Below are 18,063 nucleotides of genomic sequence, written 5' to 3' on the forward strand. Positions count from 1 at the left end.
ATTCTGATATCATGGATGGTCTGTCTTAACATCCATTGCTCTGTAAATTAATTTGAACGTGATTAAATGTATCCAATAGGGGGAAGATTGTCTGGGCTGTGCCTGCCCGGCCCCGAGAGAGAGCCCTCCCAATAACATCAACAAGATGCTATTCAGGCTCATAGAGGAAAAAGAGAGCAGGACCTGTAAGTTGAGTTCACAGCCACCTACACGAAGGACCTGACTACAGCGATATGCGGGATGATGAAGAGGCTGCTTCACACTGGCGCAGACTCCGAAGTCCACAGGAAGAAGCTCAGTCCTGAGACCCTCTGAAGATTGAGACCCCGGGCACACAGGCAAAGACATGCCGGTGTAGAAACCGGAGACCTATGAGCAGGTGACATACACCTGGGCGACTGCGGACTTGCCCACCTATTGATGCAGATGCCCCTGCTATGCTGCACAGCCGTTGTACTACTGCAACACCTTAATGAGCTACCCCCGGTATGGCTGTGTACTGGAGAGGTGGTGGAGATCGTCATGTTACATAGCAACTGCTGTTTGCCTCTTTAGGAGCTGCCTATAGGAATGCAGTCAGGTCTCATTATTAGTTCTGCATTTTTGATTCACTGACCAGAACATTGGATTCACCAAATGTTCCCTTTTTTGTACAATTTAAAACTTTAATAGATGAATTCAGTCCTTTAGAGAAGGCCACATTTGGTAACAATCCACAAAAAAAAAGTTATACAAAAATAAACCTGCATCATCAATAATATAAATAGAATATAGCAACGTTTTCTTTTTTTTCTCCATTATAACATGTCAGTTCCATCCCTTCTCCTCCAAGCTGAGCCCACAGCTGCTGTGTTCATCCACATCCTGGTACTGAACCATCACTAACACTGTCAGCAGAATCATTCCAGGTATAGATCTTACAGTCTCTGCATATAGCACTGCAGCGTAGAACATTACAAGAGTATAGCTGAAGAGACAGGGGGGCTAGCAATCTTTGGCAAATAACAGTTATGCATCTAACTAGTTTATGTTTATCTATAAAAACGGTTCATATATTTCCAGCCTCTGGTTCCTAAGAGCCACATAGTAGGCCTATATGCATTAGGTGTAGATAATGCATGCTTTATAGTATATTTATATGGGTTACTTTAGCAGTCATCCTCCTACATCCCAGACTTAACAAAGCTAGCCAGAAAAACCAACTTTCACAGTCTATCTTCAATTGTATCATGTTATGGGCAGTGCTATAAACAAATCATACAAGAGCTTGTATAAACGTCACATTTTAGAAACACCACATCTTTCATAAAAGCCACTCATATTTCAATAAGAAAGGCCTAATTATGAAACATTGTGTAAAATTATAATAGTGGAAGATCGGCATCTGGTAAATGGAAAAGGCAAAGAAAAATCCCTGAATTAAAAGGTAAAGTGCCCAGAAGCTTCAGTAGATAGTAAACTGGTCCGATAGAAGCTCTTTAGATAGCTATTAACTGGTCTGATTCAAAGCCCTGATGCTGAGATGTGCAGACCTCTAACTAGCTAACACAGGGCCAGTGGTATCTGTCAATGTAACACTGTGCTTCGCGACACCATTTTGCAAGGCTTGCAAAGAAAATAATGGCTTTCGGATATAAAATGTAATAGATTATTTTACCATCTCATTCCATTAACCCAGTGTTAACGCAAATTAAGTTCTGGGTATGTAACCCCTTATAATAAACTCTAGCTATAAAATGTTCGCTTAATTTGAGGCCTCTAGGAGCACCAGGCAAAGCCTGAAATAAATCAAAACATTTTATAATAGTTTGTTATAGAATAGGAAAACATAAGCAACATCATACATCACCAAAAGGCTTTCGCTCAACAGTTTGATGCAGGTGTAGAGCGAGATGACAGTTACAGCATTTATCCATTAGGTGGGGCTATATAACCACACCACTACTCTTTCTATAGAGATAAACATGGCAACTAATGCAGTACCATCAGAAAAAACATCATATAGTACTGGCAGATAAACATCATGGCTTTTAAACATGCCAATTCAACATATAATCTTGCATTTGGTCAATGTGTTTTGATACTGTGCCGAGGGTTGATGGCCCAAAATGCGCACACTAGTTGCTCTGTCCATTCAATTGATTGTCCATCTTTTCCAAAGTACAGTCTCTGTTCAAATTACCTCCCCTGTAACTACCAGAAGATGGATACAACCCTGGTAGAGATGTAAATACAGTAGAGAGAGAGAGAGACGGACAGGGAGGCAAAATGCGAGAACTTCAAAGCAACGGGTTCTACCCGCTTTCTCCTAGTCTAGGAGACTGAACACATGGCCATGTGACGTCACCTCTACAATAAACGGACTAGTCTCTTTGGTCTGTTAGCGCATCCATTTCCTGATGTCCCATGCAGAAAGCATGACACATGCAGCTTTGCTTCAGGATTCACACACTGGTGCAATGTAAGACTGATTAAAAGCATTTATCCTACCAGCCCCGAAGCAGATTAAGACAGATGTAGCCATGTTCAATGACTACCAAAGGAACAGGAACATAGCCATTGTCCTTTGCTGCTATTCCTGACCATGTTATCCGTGGCCATCGGCCTGGCACTGGCTCCAACAGAGGCCCTGAACTTTCTCGGCATAGACAATCTCTTTTAACATGGAACTCCAAAAACCTGTTTGTCACATCCATTTCATTTTTTTGTTACAGTCTTAAGTTACTTATCTACTTGCTCTAAAACCATTAGTCAACTTCCTAAAATCTTTCCATTCTCACAGCACTAACCTCTTCGCCTCTGACATGACTAGTCTCCGTCCAGAGGTCAAAGGTGAGCGGTCAGCTCAAACTCCACCGTCAGTCTGGTCACAAGCTGTCACACTTCCATCCTGACCTCTAAACCCCAAACAGCTTGTGACTGTCAGACTCTACAAACTGCACCAAATATGCTTCTCCTTTCAAGACCATCACAACCGTCAGTTTAAAATACACCACTCTTATTCTAGTTCGTATCATTTGCCTTCTCTAGTTTCTATTTCGTCTTGTCCATCTAATACCGTGTCATTTCCATGATAAACCAGTCTAGCCTTTATGTTGCCGATATGTTTTCTGTGCATTAACCCCTGTGTGAGAAATCAGTGATACGAGTCGGTCCCTACGGGGGTTGGATTGCAGCCACGCCTTCATAGAATACAATAAAACTATTTCAGCAAAGAAACAGAGCAAAGCTTCACCCACATAAATTAAAAAAACGACAATATGTACAAACCCTTGCATCCACCAATTAAATAAAAATTCAAAATAAATTGATTCAAATATTTTGGGGTTTGAATCATTCACATGTTCAAAAAGGTCATTCTAAAAGAATTTTTAAAAATTGCAATAACCAGAAGGATCAAAAGAGAGTGAACAGAAGAGTGGATATGGCACATGGGGTGTAGGCCTACTCAGTAAAGACAGAGTTAGTCTTGAGTGCTTAATGCAAAGTCCAGGCTGAATGCAGTGGAACCACAGATGCCCTCTAGTGTCCATCCAGTGTATTGCACATAGGGTCCACAGGTATAATCTGGAGTTTATTCCAGCTGTCTGTCTCTCTCCAGCTTCTGAATCAGGTTGGACCAGTTTTCCCCCCTCAGTGTCCCTCAGACTGGATTCTGGTTCCCAGCCCTCTCTCCTCCAGGGGCAGTAGTAGCGTTACCCCGGCCCCCCTGCTGCTCTCATGGCCTCCTGCAGTTTGAGTCTATAGTTGTCATAGCGACGCGTCACGGAACACACCCGCTCAGTCTCCTCCTTCTCCAGCATCCTTAGGAAGTTACTCAACTCTGGGATGGAGAACGCATCCCACTGGAAGAGGAGAGAGGTATGGTTAATACAGGGAGTGCGAGTGTGTGTTTAGTGTGTGTGGGAGTTCAGTGTGTCTTACCATGACCTCGCCAGTCTGCTGTTCTCTCAGGACAAAGCCCAGCATGTCGGTGTTGGGACCTGCTAGCAGACGCAGGAACAACGGATGCTCTCCCTCCGACAGCTTACACGTGTACTCTACAGGAGGAGAAACACAATAATATGCTGTGGTTATAATGCATGATTATTAGTGTTCATTCTACAAAAGGGTTCAATGTCAAGTCAGGGGGGGGGGTGTGTGCTGTAAAACACTTACTAATGAGAGCTTCGGAAACTGGGGATAGGCCAAAGTGGTGTGCGCATGGAAAACAAGCATGGATTTAACAAAAATAAAAATAAAGTGTTGGCTCCATGCCATGGGGTAAGCACACACAGAAATGCACACGCATACGGGTCAATAACCACAGCGGCCCCGTCAGATCAGAGACCCAAGTCTTTCCTGCGAGTCAAGTCACCAGGCAGCCCTAAACCCTCCTGCATTCTCCATATCCAGAGACACCAGCACCAGCACATACATTACAGTAGAGGTTCTCGCCTGCCTGCTAGGCCTAGCCTACAGGCTCCCCTATTAAAACACAGCTGGTGAAAGGGACTAGCTATACACAGCTATGTACCAGATGGTGCCATGGTGGTACAGTACTTTAGCCATCCATCTCAGCAGGACTGGGAAAGACCCGCATTCCATACCGGATTCAGACATCACCGTGGCATTTCTTGCTGCAGGCAGGGGCTTTAAGTTTACACCACCATCGGAATGGGTCATAAGTTACATAGACATGCATACACTTACCCTTCCTCATATATCACGCAGTAACCACAGATCTGGGGTCAGATTTATGACGCTACAAATTCTAACCATTACGAACTGAGTCCATGCCCCACACCCCCCGTGTTTTTAATTGGACCACAGTATAGACTGTCTAGACAGACCCTCATTAACAGGCTCAGACCTCCCCTCTTCATTTACCGAAGGGAAAACACCGCAAACACACAACGTCAGAGCTAGCATTCGAGTCACGCCGTCCTAGAGGTCGGGGATAGCGTGTGTGCGCTGTCAGATTACACAACAGTGAGAGAAGAGATTAGACAGACCGTGACAGACTGCACGGTCGGCACTGATACTCGGCTGGAAGTCTGACCTATTCACAACCATAAGCCATAATCTACCTGCACTCCTATTCCCGACTACTCTACCCCTAACCCTGCCCCCACCCAGTCTTCAGCAAGATGGGCTAATCTCCTGCTCTGTGGTATAGGGACTAATCCATCTTTGCTTGTCTGCTGGGGGTCTTGGACTGAGCCGAGTGAAGGTCCACGCTGAACCTCACCAGCGAGTTGCCCTCTCAATCTTATCTAGCAGAGCCCTAAAACAGGAAGAACAGTGGGGGGGGGGGGGGGGGGGGAGACGGACAGAAGACCAAGACTGCTACTGTAAACTGTACTGAAACCTGTTGTGGACTTCCCTCCACAGGCTGGCTGGTTGAGAACAGCTGCTGCTGGGCATTGTGTGTGTGTGTTCCTGCCCTGGTGGGTTATTCCAGCCACAGGGGTAAAAAGCAATGTGTGTGTGGGGACAGCCCTGTGGCATTCAGTAACATGAGGGCGAGGCGTCTAGAAATACACACCCTAAACCCTACAGATACCCACACACTATGTTCAGACACCAGCCCAGTTCTGGCATGCATGCTATCCAGCCAGCATCTATGGCATGACAAACCAACTAATGTCTCCTCTAGCCAGAAAGACAGACCACACACTTACCTTGCTCATCCCTGCAGCAGCGTTTGTACAGGGCATATTTAGCAGGGTTGTCAGCTACGGTGAACTTGGTCAACAGGGCCTGAATCACCTGATAGAAACAACGTTAAAGATAAGCATCAGTGTACATATAGAATTATAGCCATTTTCTACAAATCACTGCACGCAGGTTGTACGTAACTCTGTGTGTGTGTGTGTGTGTGTGTGTGTGACCCACCTGTCGTACGGTATTGTTGGAGCTGATGTGAAGAGTGTTAATCGCCCCCTGAGGGAGGTAGAAGGCCTCCTCTCCTCCCTGGCCCCCTTGTACTGTGACGGGTCTCCTCAGCTCCAACTGCACCTTGATGAACCCCGTATACACACCACTGGGGTTCTGCAGGGAGAGAGGGAGACAGGTTAGAATACTGCGGGACAACACAGAACAGGTACACAAGCACTCATGTTCGCACACCACACACAGTAAGCTCTGTCATGTCTGTGTGAGAGATGACCAGATGATGGGGTGGGTGGGGGCTTAACTTCACTAGGGTAGGGGGCAGTATTTTCACGGCCGGATGAAAAACGTACCCAAATTAAACGGCCTACTACTCGGGCCCAGGAACTACAATATGCATATTATTAGTAGATTTGGATAGAAAACACTCTGAAGTTTCTAAAACTGTTTGAATGATGTCTGTGAGTATAACAGAACTAATATGGCAGGCAAAAACCTGAGAAAAATCCAACCAGGAAGTGGGAAATCTGGTGCTTGTAGTCTTTTCAAGTCATTGCCTATCTAACTGTGACTTGGGGTTCATTTTGCACTTCCTAAGGCTTCCACTAGATGTCAGTGTTTAGAACCTAGTTTCAGGCTTTTGCAGTGAACAGAGAGCGAACAAGAAGGCAGGGAATTTGGTGACTCAGAAAATGATATGAGTTTTGTGGCGCGCATTCACGTGATGAGGTAGCTGTGTTCCAAAACGGTTTTCAAGACATTGGAATGGTCCGGTTGTAATATTATTGAAGTTTTATGTTAAGGCTCTAAAGATTGATGCTATACAAAGTTTGACATGTTTCAACGAACGTAAATATAACTTTTTTTAAACTTTTGGGCGCGCTTCCTACATTTGGAGTAGCTTACTGAACGCGCAAACAAGGAGCTATTTGGACATAAATTATGGACTTTATCAAACAAAACATTTATTGTGGACCTGGGATGCCTGGAAGTGCCTTCTGATGAAGATCAAAGGTAAGTGAATATTTATAATGCTATTTATGATTTTAGATGACTCCAAAATGGCGGGTATATGGATTGCCTGGTGTATGTTTCTGAGCGCCGTACTCAGATTATTGCAAAGTGTGCTTTCCCCGTGAAGCTTTTTTGAAATCTGTCACAGCGGTTACATAAAGGAGATGGTTACTATAATTCTTTGAATAACAGTTTAATATTTTATCAACGTTTATGAGTATTTTTGTAAATTGTTGTGCTGATTCACCGGCAGTATTGGAGGCAAAATATTTTCTGAACACGCGCCAATGTAAAATGCTGTTTTTTGATATAAAGATGAACTTTATCGAACAAAACATACATGTATTGTCTAACATTGAGTCCTAGGAGTGTCATCTGATGAAGAGCGTCAAAGGTTAGTGCTTAATTTTAGCTGAATTTCTGGTATTTGTGACCCCTCTCCTGCTTGGAAAATGGCTGTGTGGTTTTTCTTGTGTTGTACCTGTCCTAACATAATCTAACTTTATGCTTTCGCCGTAAAGCCTTTTTGAAAATCGGACAATGTGGTTACATTAAGGAGAAGTGTACCTTTAAAAATGGTGTAAAAATGGTGTAAAATAGTCGTATGTTTGAGGACTTTGAATTATGACATTTTCATGTTTTGAATTTGGCGCTCTGATTTCTCACTGGCTGTTGAATAGTGTGTCCCGTGGGTGGGACGGTAGCGTCCCACCTGCCCAAGAGAGGTTAACATTAGTTACCAGATGGAACCCAGATTTGTGGGCCCATCTTTAAGCCCATTACTTCACATGCCATCCCCCTGTGGACGGGACAGCACCGTGTGTGTGTGTGTGTGTGTGTGTGTGAGTGTGTTTAGCAGTGGTGTAAAGGTACTTAAGTAGTGCGTTAAAGTATTTTTACTTGAAGTGTTTTTTTGGGGTTACTTTATTTATATTTGACAACTTTTACTTCACTACATTATTTTCTTTAAGAATGTACTTTTTACTCCATACATTTTCCCTTATGCCCAAAAGTACTCGTTAAATTTGAATGCTTAGCAGGACAGGAAAAGGGTCCAATTCACACACACATCTAAAGAGAAAATCCCTGGTCATCCCTACTGCCTCTGATCTGACAGACTCACTAAACACAAATGCTTTGTTTGTAAATGTCTGAGTGTTGGAGTGTGCCTCTGGCTATTTTACTTTATTTTTTTTACAAAATATGGTGCCGTCTTGTTTGCTTAATAGAAGGAATTAGAAATGATTCATACCTTTCATTTTGATACTTAAGTATATTTAAAACCAAATAATTTTAGACTTTTACTGAAGTAGTATTTTACTGGGTGACTCACTTTTACTTGATTCATTTTCTATTAAGGTTTCTTTACTTTTACTCAAGTATGACAATTGGGTACTTTTTCCACCAGTGGTGTTTAGAAGGGTGAGAGAGAGAGAAGAGATAAGGTCATTAAAGGAGAAGAGATGAAACATCAATCAAGCTGACTGCCACTACTAAAATGCACCCGCACCATTACATAGTTATATTTCTATAGAGGAAGAGAACAAAGTGACTTGTGGTTGCGATAGATGGACAGATCAGGGACACAAAGAGGTGAGAAGAAGAAAAAAAAAGGTGTGGGAGCAAACAAAGACATTGTAAAAAAAAAGACATGACCGCAGTAGAGTCATCATGCCTGCCTGACTGCATGTTTTAGATGACTGACAGGTCTGATCGCATGGACTAGATGGATGTCAATGTGAATCAAAAGAACAGTGGTTCGAACTTTGACCCATCCCCAGAAGGAAATAAGTATGCTACAGTTATTCATCTGGTACATCTCTCTCAGACAGGCCTGTTCCAGACAGGCCTGTTCCAGACAGGCCTGTTCCAGACAGGCCTGTTCCAGACAGGCCTGTTCCAGACAGGCCTGTTCCAGACAGGCCTGTTCCAGACAGGCCTGTTCCAGACAGGCCTGTTCCAGACAGGCCTGTTCCAGACAGCTAGTCTGGTGAACATGTGTTGTGTGCCACCATCATGCCCACAGCTTGGTGAGCATTGAGCAGTCAGTTAGACATAGCTGGTCCTCTTCCACATAACAGGGGAGGTCAGGACAACAGAGCTTCTGTTCAATCATCATCATCATCACTAGTAAACAGAGGAAGGAAGGAGAAATGTGGTGGAAGCATGCAGCAAGCAAATGTGTGTGTCACATATCTTGTGGATCAGGAGGGGATAGATGACACACAACACATGAGCCTTTACAGATCAGCTCTGAAGGCTGGCAGACCCACGCACACACTCGTGGCAGAGATAACCATCAGAGCCTGACGGTCATACAAGTTCGTTTAGGGATGAGGGGGTCAAAAGTGGGAAGCTAGGTCAGAAGGGATGATAAACTGAGGTAGCCTAATGTCTGATGGAGGAGTTGGGTTAAGGGTGAGTGGATGGGGTCGGGGTTAGAGGTCACTTACCAGGGTCATTTTGAGGTGGTCCTTGGAGGAGGAGTTGTACAGCTCGACCTTCTGTCTGATCTCCTCTCTGCTGAGATGAGTCCGTAACTCCCTTTCCTGCTCCACATCCTGAGACAGAAACAGAGAGAGTTAAGTGGTGTTATGGCCTGAAGAGATTGGTAAGATCAGCTGATACAGATCGACATAAAGAGCATACACACACACTGACAGGCCTCCAGCCCTGGGCCTGCCACAGTGTTGTCCTGACCTTCATTTGGAGGCCCTAGATCAGGGATATTCAACTGGCGGGGCCCAGGCCAGATCCGGCCCGTTTATTAATTTATACTGGCCCTTTGATTAATTGTGAACATTAATGAAAGATCTTAAAAAATAAAATGCCAATATCGGACGTTCAGTTCCAAAACGACAAGCACTATGGTGATTCTCTATAGTGTGGTTTCTAGTGCCTATGTGGCATGTTGATTCTACACATGAAGTCTAGCGTTTGAACGGATTAAGTTACAAAATTTTATGACCACAATTCTGAAAGCTACGACTAACACATATGTGCCTTCCATTTCCCTCATACACACAAGGACTCGTTAAAAGGGAGTGTGACAACAAAATATGCCTAATGACAGAGTAATTAATTCAAAGCATACTTCCTTCAGACTGGAATTTTGCATTACCTAATGACACACTGAATCGTCGTTATTTATTGAGATGCTTAGTTTTCAGATGATTTTAAAATGACCTATTTACTTTTAGAACCTTTTAATATTTGTTTAAATAAAACAACAAGTGAGCATCAATGTTTGTTGCACCTTGACTCACGTCACTTCTTTCCTAATTACTTTTGGCAACATTTCAGTTTAAGAAAAGTGCTTCATTTGTGGTTGTGCGTTGCTTTTTTCCCCCCACCTGACAATTGTGGCATATCAAGAAGCTGATTAAAACAGCATGATTTCACAGGTGCACCTTGTGCTGGGGACAAAAGGCCACTCTAAAACGTGCAGTTGTCACAACAATGTCACAGATGTCTCCATTTTGAGGGAGTGTGCAATTTGCATGCTGACTGCAGGAATGTCCACCAGAGCGGTTGTCAGAAATGTTTGTTAATTTCTCTACCATAAGCTGCCTCCAACATTGTTTTAGAGAATTTGGCATTAAGTCAAACCGCAGACCAAATGTAACCGTGCCAGCCCAGGACCTCCAGATCTGGCTTCTTTGGGCTCCCGAGTGGCACAGCAGTCTACTGCATCTCAGTGCAAGAGGCATCACTACAGTCCCTGGTTCGAATTCAGGCTGTATCACATCCGGCCGTGATTGGGAGTCCCGTAGGGCGCCGCACAATTGGCCCAGCGTCATCCGGGTTTGGCCGTCATTGTAAGTAAGAATTTGTTCTTCACTGACTTATAGTTAAAAAGGCAATACACAAAAAAATAAATCTTTAATTCTTCACCTGCAGGATCATCTGAGACCAGCCACCCGGAGAGCTGATGAGGATTATTTCTGTCTGGAATAAAGCCCTTGTGGGGAAAAACTCATTCTGATTGGCTGCGCCATTGCCCAGTCATGTGAAATCCATAAATTTAGGTCTAATGAATGCATTTCAATTGACTGATTTCCTTATATGAATTGTAACTCAGTAAAAAAAAAAAAATATAATAATAATAAAAAAAATTAAAAAAAAAAAAAAAATAAATCACTGAAATTGATGTACGTTGCGTTTATATCTGTGTTTAGTAGTTGAATAGCCCTGCCCTTGAAGTTGATTTTGGAAAATAATCTAGGGGAAACACTGGAATCACACGCATACAACCGTCATGCATCTCACACACCCTGTATCTTATTGGGTCTCCCCCTCAAAGCAAGGGTCCACCACAGCACAGACGACTCATCCATAGGACAGAAGTGCGTCAGGCCCAACCCAGGGAGAGGAGGTCATAGTTATGTAATCAATGTTCTCCCCAGAGCCAAAGAGAGTCATTTTGCTGAAGGCTGTGACCGTCACACACACACACACACACACACACACGTTTAAACTCCTAGAAAGCAGAAGGATCTGACTTCAGAGTTTGTTGATAACGATAACTGAATTTGAGTAATATTTCTTAATGGACACGACTGCAGCTTCCGCTCCATATCACCCTGGATCATGCGGTCATAGCAGACACACGTCATCCTCCGTGTGTGCCTGAAGGTCCAAAGTCCAGACAGCGCTGTGTGTTCTTACATGGGCATAGTGCTTCTCTGCTCTAAGGCTCCTAGCTACAAAAAAATATAAATAAACCCCACTCAGTATCCTGACAAGACCTAGCAGGCACTGGACACCTTATAAGGCCACACTGCACGACAGACCAGGGTGCCAACGTGTGTGTGTGTGCGCGCGCACACACACACACACACACACACACACCACAGTCCACCTTAGGCAATAACATTGATAGTGGAGTGGTATGGTTTTAATAGCCTAGTATTTACCTGAGGGAGACCGGGCTGACTGGGGCATTTTCCTGACCTACTAGTGTTCTCTTTAATGTCAACATCAAGGCAGTAAAAGGCATGCTATGCATGCACTTCTGGAGGTGCTTCTGATTTACTTGTTTTTACTACCTACCACAGAGGACAACAGGCTCATAAATTAACAGAACAGAGCTCCTTACTGTTACGGTTAGCAATGGATGTGGTCTAATGCTGTGGTTTAGACTCCTACCGCAGCCAGCTGCCTTCACAGACTGGGAACTGGGCTGGGTGGAGCTGTAGTAGGATGGGCCAGTGAGAACTGTTGGTCAAGTCCACCTAGCCCATGGTGTGACCCAGTAGGTTCGTGAGACTATAAGTTGCAGTGTATGAGCCCAAACAGGTGACATTGACCTGCTGCTTGGTCGAGCCCAGTGACTCACTACAGGATTACTAGGTCAACCGCACAGTTAGCACTACACCGACATGATAGCCTACCTCAATGCTAACAGAAGCCTTGATATGCATAGGAGAAAGTGGCTCTGCACTGATAACTCAAGGCCTTTGCTGACAATCTGACGTACTGTCTTTTACTGAAAGCAAAGAAAGTCTTCACATAAAAACGTCATGTCTGAACTCAAAACCCCAAAATAACATTGTCGCTGTGGTAGAACATTTATTTTTGATTAGCGATTTTGTGCATTCATCATCAGGTAGCCTGATTTCAGATGTTTCATGTAAACAGGATTATTAGGGAAATCCTTCTTGCACAGCATGCAAAAGTTTAACTCAAACTTTAATATTATTCTGACTATTCCCAATATTCGTATTATTGTGTGCATAATCAGTGCTGGTTGTGTTCCTATTGGTCAGTCACCAAGATTGGCTGGTGTTACGAGCCGCACTGCACGATAAAAGCAAAATAATTCTGATACTGGCAGAATTTTGGTTGGAGCCTACGACCGGATGGAGCTGTACTTAAAATCGTCAGATATAGACCCTCCTGTTGCACTGAACAAGCCAAGACGACCGACAATTGTTTACGACCTACGACTTTGCAATTGTCAGTGACGGCAAAATCGTCGCATAAGATGGCTAACATGGTGGACAGACTATCCATCCATCCATCCATCCCACACACGGCAGATAGAGCTAGTCATCCCTGAAGTACTTTACCGGGTCGTACAGGTCACAGCCGATTCAGGTGGCTCACAGTAAGACCCAGGGGATTATGGGTAGCCACAGAGAAAGAGGTTGGTGATGGTTACGACAACACTTAATAGCCGCTATTGCACGGGCCATGACCACTCTGGGGTTGTGTGAGAGTGAGTGAGAACAGATTTGGGTTGGTTACTGTGTTAAAAATAAAAATTGTCTTCTCACCCTCTCCAACCAACTCTATAGGATTACCTCGGTTTCAAACAGAACCTCGCAGAGGTCATGATCGACTACATCAGATGACTCCACGCCGAGCCAGTTCAGGACCGCGGTCCTGAACAAACTAACATCAGTATCATTACTTTGGGTTACGAGGCAGAGTATGTAAAGGGAAGTGTATTTGAGTCCATACAGACAAATGAGGCAGACAGGAGAGGGTTAAGAGGAGCTCCAGTGAGACGGAGCGTGACAGGCAAAAGGCAAAACAAACAAACATCCCAATGAGGTAATGGACCCCCCCCCCCCCCCCAAAAAAAACCAGCCTTCTCACTCCCACAGTGTTTGTTAAAGCCACAGGCCACTACACTGCAGCCAGTGAGGGAGAGCAGAAAGACAGCAGAACAGACCCTGAGAGTTCAACCTGTTGCTCTTTACATCTTCACCCTACACTCACCCCTACACTCCCTTCACTGTAGTTACTGCAGCATCAAGGTTAATGAACGCCAGTCGGATTAGACTCCGTTAAAATGAACGACAAGCCTATACCGCTCCCTCTGTACTCGGATTGAAGTAAGCAGTTAAGCAACTTTTCCTGAGGCAGGCAGGGTTAGCTGGGGTGGCAGCGGTATAAGAGCAGGACTGATAAAGAGGAGGAGGAGTAGTTTAGGGTGAAGAGTCAGTAGGCCGAGCATCGTGGGATAGTGTTCGGTAAAGATGCTCTGGGATTGACTGCTTAGAGTAAGCCTTAGTAAGTAGAGTTACAATGAGTTCAGTGCTGGGTTAAGTAGAGGTGGTGTAGCTTAACGTGTGAAGTAGTGTGTGTGGTGTGTTCTAAGAATAGAGATTAGGCTATGCTTTGGTGTTGTCAGACTGGTTTCTCCAGTGCTTCTCTCAGTCAGGCGAGGAACAGGTAGACTGACTAATTTAGATAACATCAGCTATGTAGGTAATCCGTTTACAGACGGACAGATCCAGACAGCCATGCTTCAAGCAAAAAAATAGGAAAAGCTGGAAATAGACTAAACACTCCTGATTTAATCTACATCTGGATGGGCGTGGATATTGTTCTCGATAAAGATTCGGTATGGGAAGAGCAGTTTGACCATGTGTTATGGTATTTTGTGATGACCGTCTCAATCAGTGCCATAGCGCTGTAACAACTATTGCCCCCCCACTCCGTGTGAGACTTCCTCTTCAGCTTAGAGGGGAAGTCCACAGCAGCCACACCTTTCCTCCGCATAACAGACATCGATATTCCTCAACGAATGCAGGTTCTGTAGTCTTAAACCAAGCACTGCATACACCTCGTTCAGTACAAGCCCACTTGGAGAGCTCCTATACTACCACTAAACCACAGCGAATTTCCCTGACACCACACTACAAACACAGTATTCATTTTGACCTGGAGGGATTCCAGCAGCCATTTACTGTACTGGAGTTTGACCCAGTACTGCATGCAAACACACAGAATAGCATAGGAAAGACTAAACCACTCCAATGACTGCAGCAGGAGAGTGGGATCCATCCCTTACTGTCCCACAGGGTAGAACAGAAGTGAATTCCTGCTCAGTGGGCTCAGAGTGAGAGGGTGACAGAGTGAGAGGGTGACAGAGTGAGAGGGTCCATCCTGCCTCCTGTGGTGTCGATGGACTTGCATAACTCAGTGGCTTTAGGAGGAGTAAGGAGGTCAGGACAAACACTCTGCTGATCACACAAAACAAAAAATACTGAGCTGAACAAACTCTGCCCTGAACAAAAAGAAAAGAGGAACGGAAACCATCCCGGCAGAACTTCTGATTCTCCCCACAGACCCCTGGGCTGCTGGCCTGGAAAGCACACTGCTGATAGAAATCTCCAGACTCCCTATCTAGTTGAGGTATGAAAACACTGGAGATTGTTAAATATGAAACTTGGGATGTGCATGTTCCTCCTAGTCTGTGCTTCCTGTGTAGTCTACTGCTCCACACCAAGTAAAACATATGAGAGAGAGGGGTCTGAGGTAGTGAAGGGGTGCTAAGAAAAAAAGTGATAGTTACATATCAGGATTTTTTGGGGATGATATATCGTATCGTTTTGACGAGATCACAAGATTTTTGCGATAGTTGGCTGTACATGCAGCATCCAGTATTTTTCCTTCTGTCTTTTAAAACTAGGGAGCCAAGTGGTTTTAAGTAGTTTTATTTCCATGACTGATCAATACGCATTATCACGGCTTTCGCTTGTCCCCCTGTCACAGACATGTTGAGCAATATTTTAGAAAACAGTGAAGCGCAAGAAAATAAAAATCCCTATTGAATTGGAATACATACCGCATCACCACCTAAAGTATCGTGAGATCGTATCGTGAGGTCCGTGGCAATTCCAAGCCCTAGTCAGAGGACAGGGAATTGACGATGACTGAGGGGCAGACCTAGGCTCGTGCTTTTTCGTGGGCCATTTCTTGATGATCTCTCTCACGGTTTCTCTCTAGTCCGCATCCGTGTGCTCCACACATCCAAGTCAGGTCCTCCCTGTCAAACTGATGAGTGTTACCATCTCCTCTGGTCCCACCGTCTAGGGCTGTTCGCGACAACAACAAAAAACATCTTGGTCGACCAAGAGTCGTCTGTTATTTCAACCAATCCACTGGTCAAATTTGAGAACACATGGCATCATGTGGTAACCAAAAAAAAAAGTTTTGATTCTTCAAAGTAGCCACCCTTTTCCTTGATAAGTAGGTGTCCAAACTTTTGACTGGGACTGTACATCTATAGAAATAAGACCTAGCTTGCTTCTGTTGCCTGTTTGAGTGTTGCCTGTTTGAGCCTCATGCAAGTGCAAAATGTTGGATAAAGCAATTTCACAGATTTGGCTGTTTTTAAATCTTTGCTATGCTGTAATAACGGCTAAACAATGTGATTTTGATAGGACCTGACCTATAGCCTATCGGTCACATGCATGCAATGCTTACATGTTTCACGTAAAGAGAGCAATGGTTAATGGAATCTTTTTTTCTAAACAAATTGGGGATTTTGGTAACAGAACAGCGGTGACAGTGCAATAAACACTTGCTGTGCTATGGTGCCTTTTCACAGCAGTAGGGAGGAGAGCGAGACAACATGCACTCGCTGTCATTTTTGTTGTTTTAACACAGTGTGACTATCGGGCTTGGAGTCATTTGTGTATCTTTATTATTTAAATCAAACAGACAAGCTCAGTGCATTTGCAGTTGGTTTTATTCAAACAGTGTGTCTATATATGGAACAATACATTTAAACATTTTGACCAATCGATTGGTCGAAAGAACAGGACGACTCTTGGTTGACCACCATTATATATTTTGATTACAGTTACTTATTTTATAATAATAAAGACTTCGAGTCTAAATGAAAATTACACGAATTTAAAAGTAACTTCTATTGCCAACTTTGTAAAAACAGACTACATAAAGCCAAAAAATAATAATATTGCAGCCTGCAGGTAGAAAATCTCCTGATAAAAATGCAGGAAGCTGGTGCTAACAAACTTGCAGCATCGTGTAAAATATTCTGGGCCCTCAGAGTTATCCCACACCAGTGAGCACCAGACAGACACATCTGTAGCCTATTTGCGCAAGGGATAAGAAGTAATCAGGTAGGCCTATTTTATGAAGTTTCCACTGGATAAGAGCATGATTTTATTCCCCCCCCCCAAGCTGAGCGAGAGAGCTGGAAAGATTTTTCAAATTGGCAATAGTTCCTCAATGGATGTAAAAACAGACTTTTTTTACTTGCCGTATGAGGTGAAGAAACAATTAATTTGATAACTCACTACCACTAATGAGCCGTGGAGCTTAAGACAAATCAGAAATGCGATCAGATCTCCAAATGGGCACATTTATAAGCCAACTTTTGCACGCAGGCCAGGTAGCCGAGGCCTACTTCTACACGTATCCAGATGCACGTCCTTACTCAACATTGACAGGAGCACTCCAAACAAAACACAATGAATATATTGACAACTCTTAAACGGAATGAAACGAACCAAAACTTGTTTCTCACAAGTGTAGCATAGGTTGTGCGGTCTGCAAACTAACGTGTCCACTCCAACAATGAAAACTGTACAAGACTAATAATATATTGAACGCATTAACAGAAATTACGGTAACCAAACAAACCTTGTAGATATGAAATTATGGGAATTAACTGTAAATGTACTACTGGTGTGCCAATGGCGCGGCCTCTGCAATGGATTAGTCCACAGACAGGCGTCAATCAAGACGTTTGTTGTTGTAACAGCGACTCAAAAATTAAATAAATTCTAGGCCGACCAAAAGCTCATTGCCCAAACAATCGATCGGTCGACTAAAGGGGGTCAGCCCAAGTACAGTCCTCCGCCAACACAGCTGTATAGCTTCACCACATAAGACAGTGCTGATAACGCAACTCTTCACCCCTCAACCCCAAGTGGCTTCTTGCCAAGATGTTCCAGCACAGTTATTGGTTTTCTAAGACTCCTGAAATATAGGCTTAATATCCGTGTGCGGAGCACGACTGCCTGGGCAGACAGGTTTCATTACTGCAGCACGTAGCCTAGGCCTGTAATAAAGACATTACATCACTGTGGTCCAATAACAAGACTGTTCTACTTCCTCAAGCCTCTCAGCTCCTCAGGCTTTTTAACCACACCCCATCCTCCCCAATCTCTTCATCTGATCAGCCACTGTTACCCAACTCTGTGTGTTTTTCAACAATGGGGAGTAAGCATGGGGTGGTGAGATGTGACATTACGAAAGGCAGACTTCCCTGTTCTTCAGTAGCTATGTTAGAGTGTGAGGCAATAGAACATTTCACAGCACCGAAAGACTCCCGTCCTTTGAGAACCCAGGTCAACAATAACCCAGACTTCCACTGTTGAGTTTTATTAGCTGGCTCTGTGGAAACCT

The 18,063-nt window shown here is 44.0% G+C and overlaps 1 protein-coding gene across 4 annotated transcripts in view; it reads right to left on the bottom strand.

Moving 5' to 3' along the window:
• Positions 1-644: 644 nt before the first annotated feature.
• Positions 645-18,063, bottom strand: part of LOC115198699 (ras association domain-containing protein 3) — a 54,742-nt gene continuing 37,323 nt past the window's right edge. For all 4 annotated transcript variants that reach the window (XM_029760856.1, XM_029760857.1, XM_029760858.1 and 1 more), the window contains 5 exons: positions 9,342-9,449; positions 5,878-6,033; positions 5,664-5,751; positions 3,925-4,040; positions 645-3,845 (listed from right to left, as the gene is read on the bottom strand). In XM_029760856.1, the coding sequence (XP_029616716.1) occupies positions 3,696-3,845; positions 3,925-4,040; positions 5,664-5,751; positions 5,878-6,033; positions 9,342-9,449 (618 nt within the window). In that variant the 3' untranslated portion in view covers positions 645-3,695. The remainder of the gene's footprint in view (positions 3,846-3,924; positions 4,041-5,663; positions 5,752-5,877; positions 6,034-9,341; positions 9,450-18,063) is intronic.

This window comes from Salmo trutta, chromosome 8 (genome assembly GCF_901001165.1).
Source record: "Salmo trutta chromosome 8, fSalTru1.1, whole genome shotgun sequence".
In the NCBI taxonomy this organism is placed as follows: Eukaryota; Metazoa; Chordata; class Actinopteri; order Salmoniformes; family Salmonidae; genus Salmo; species Salmo trutta.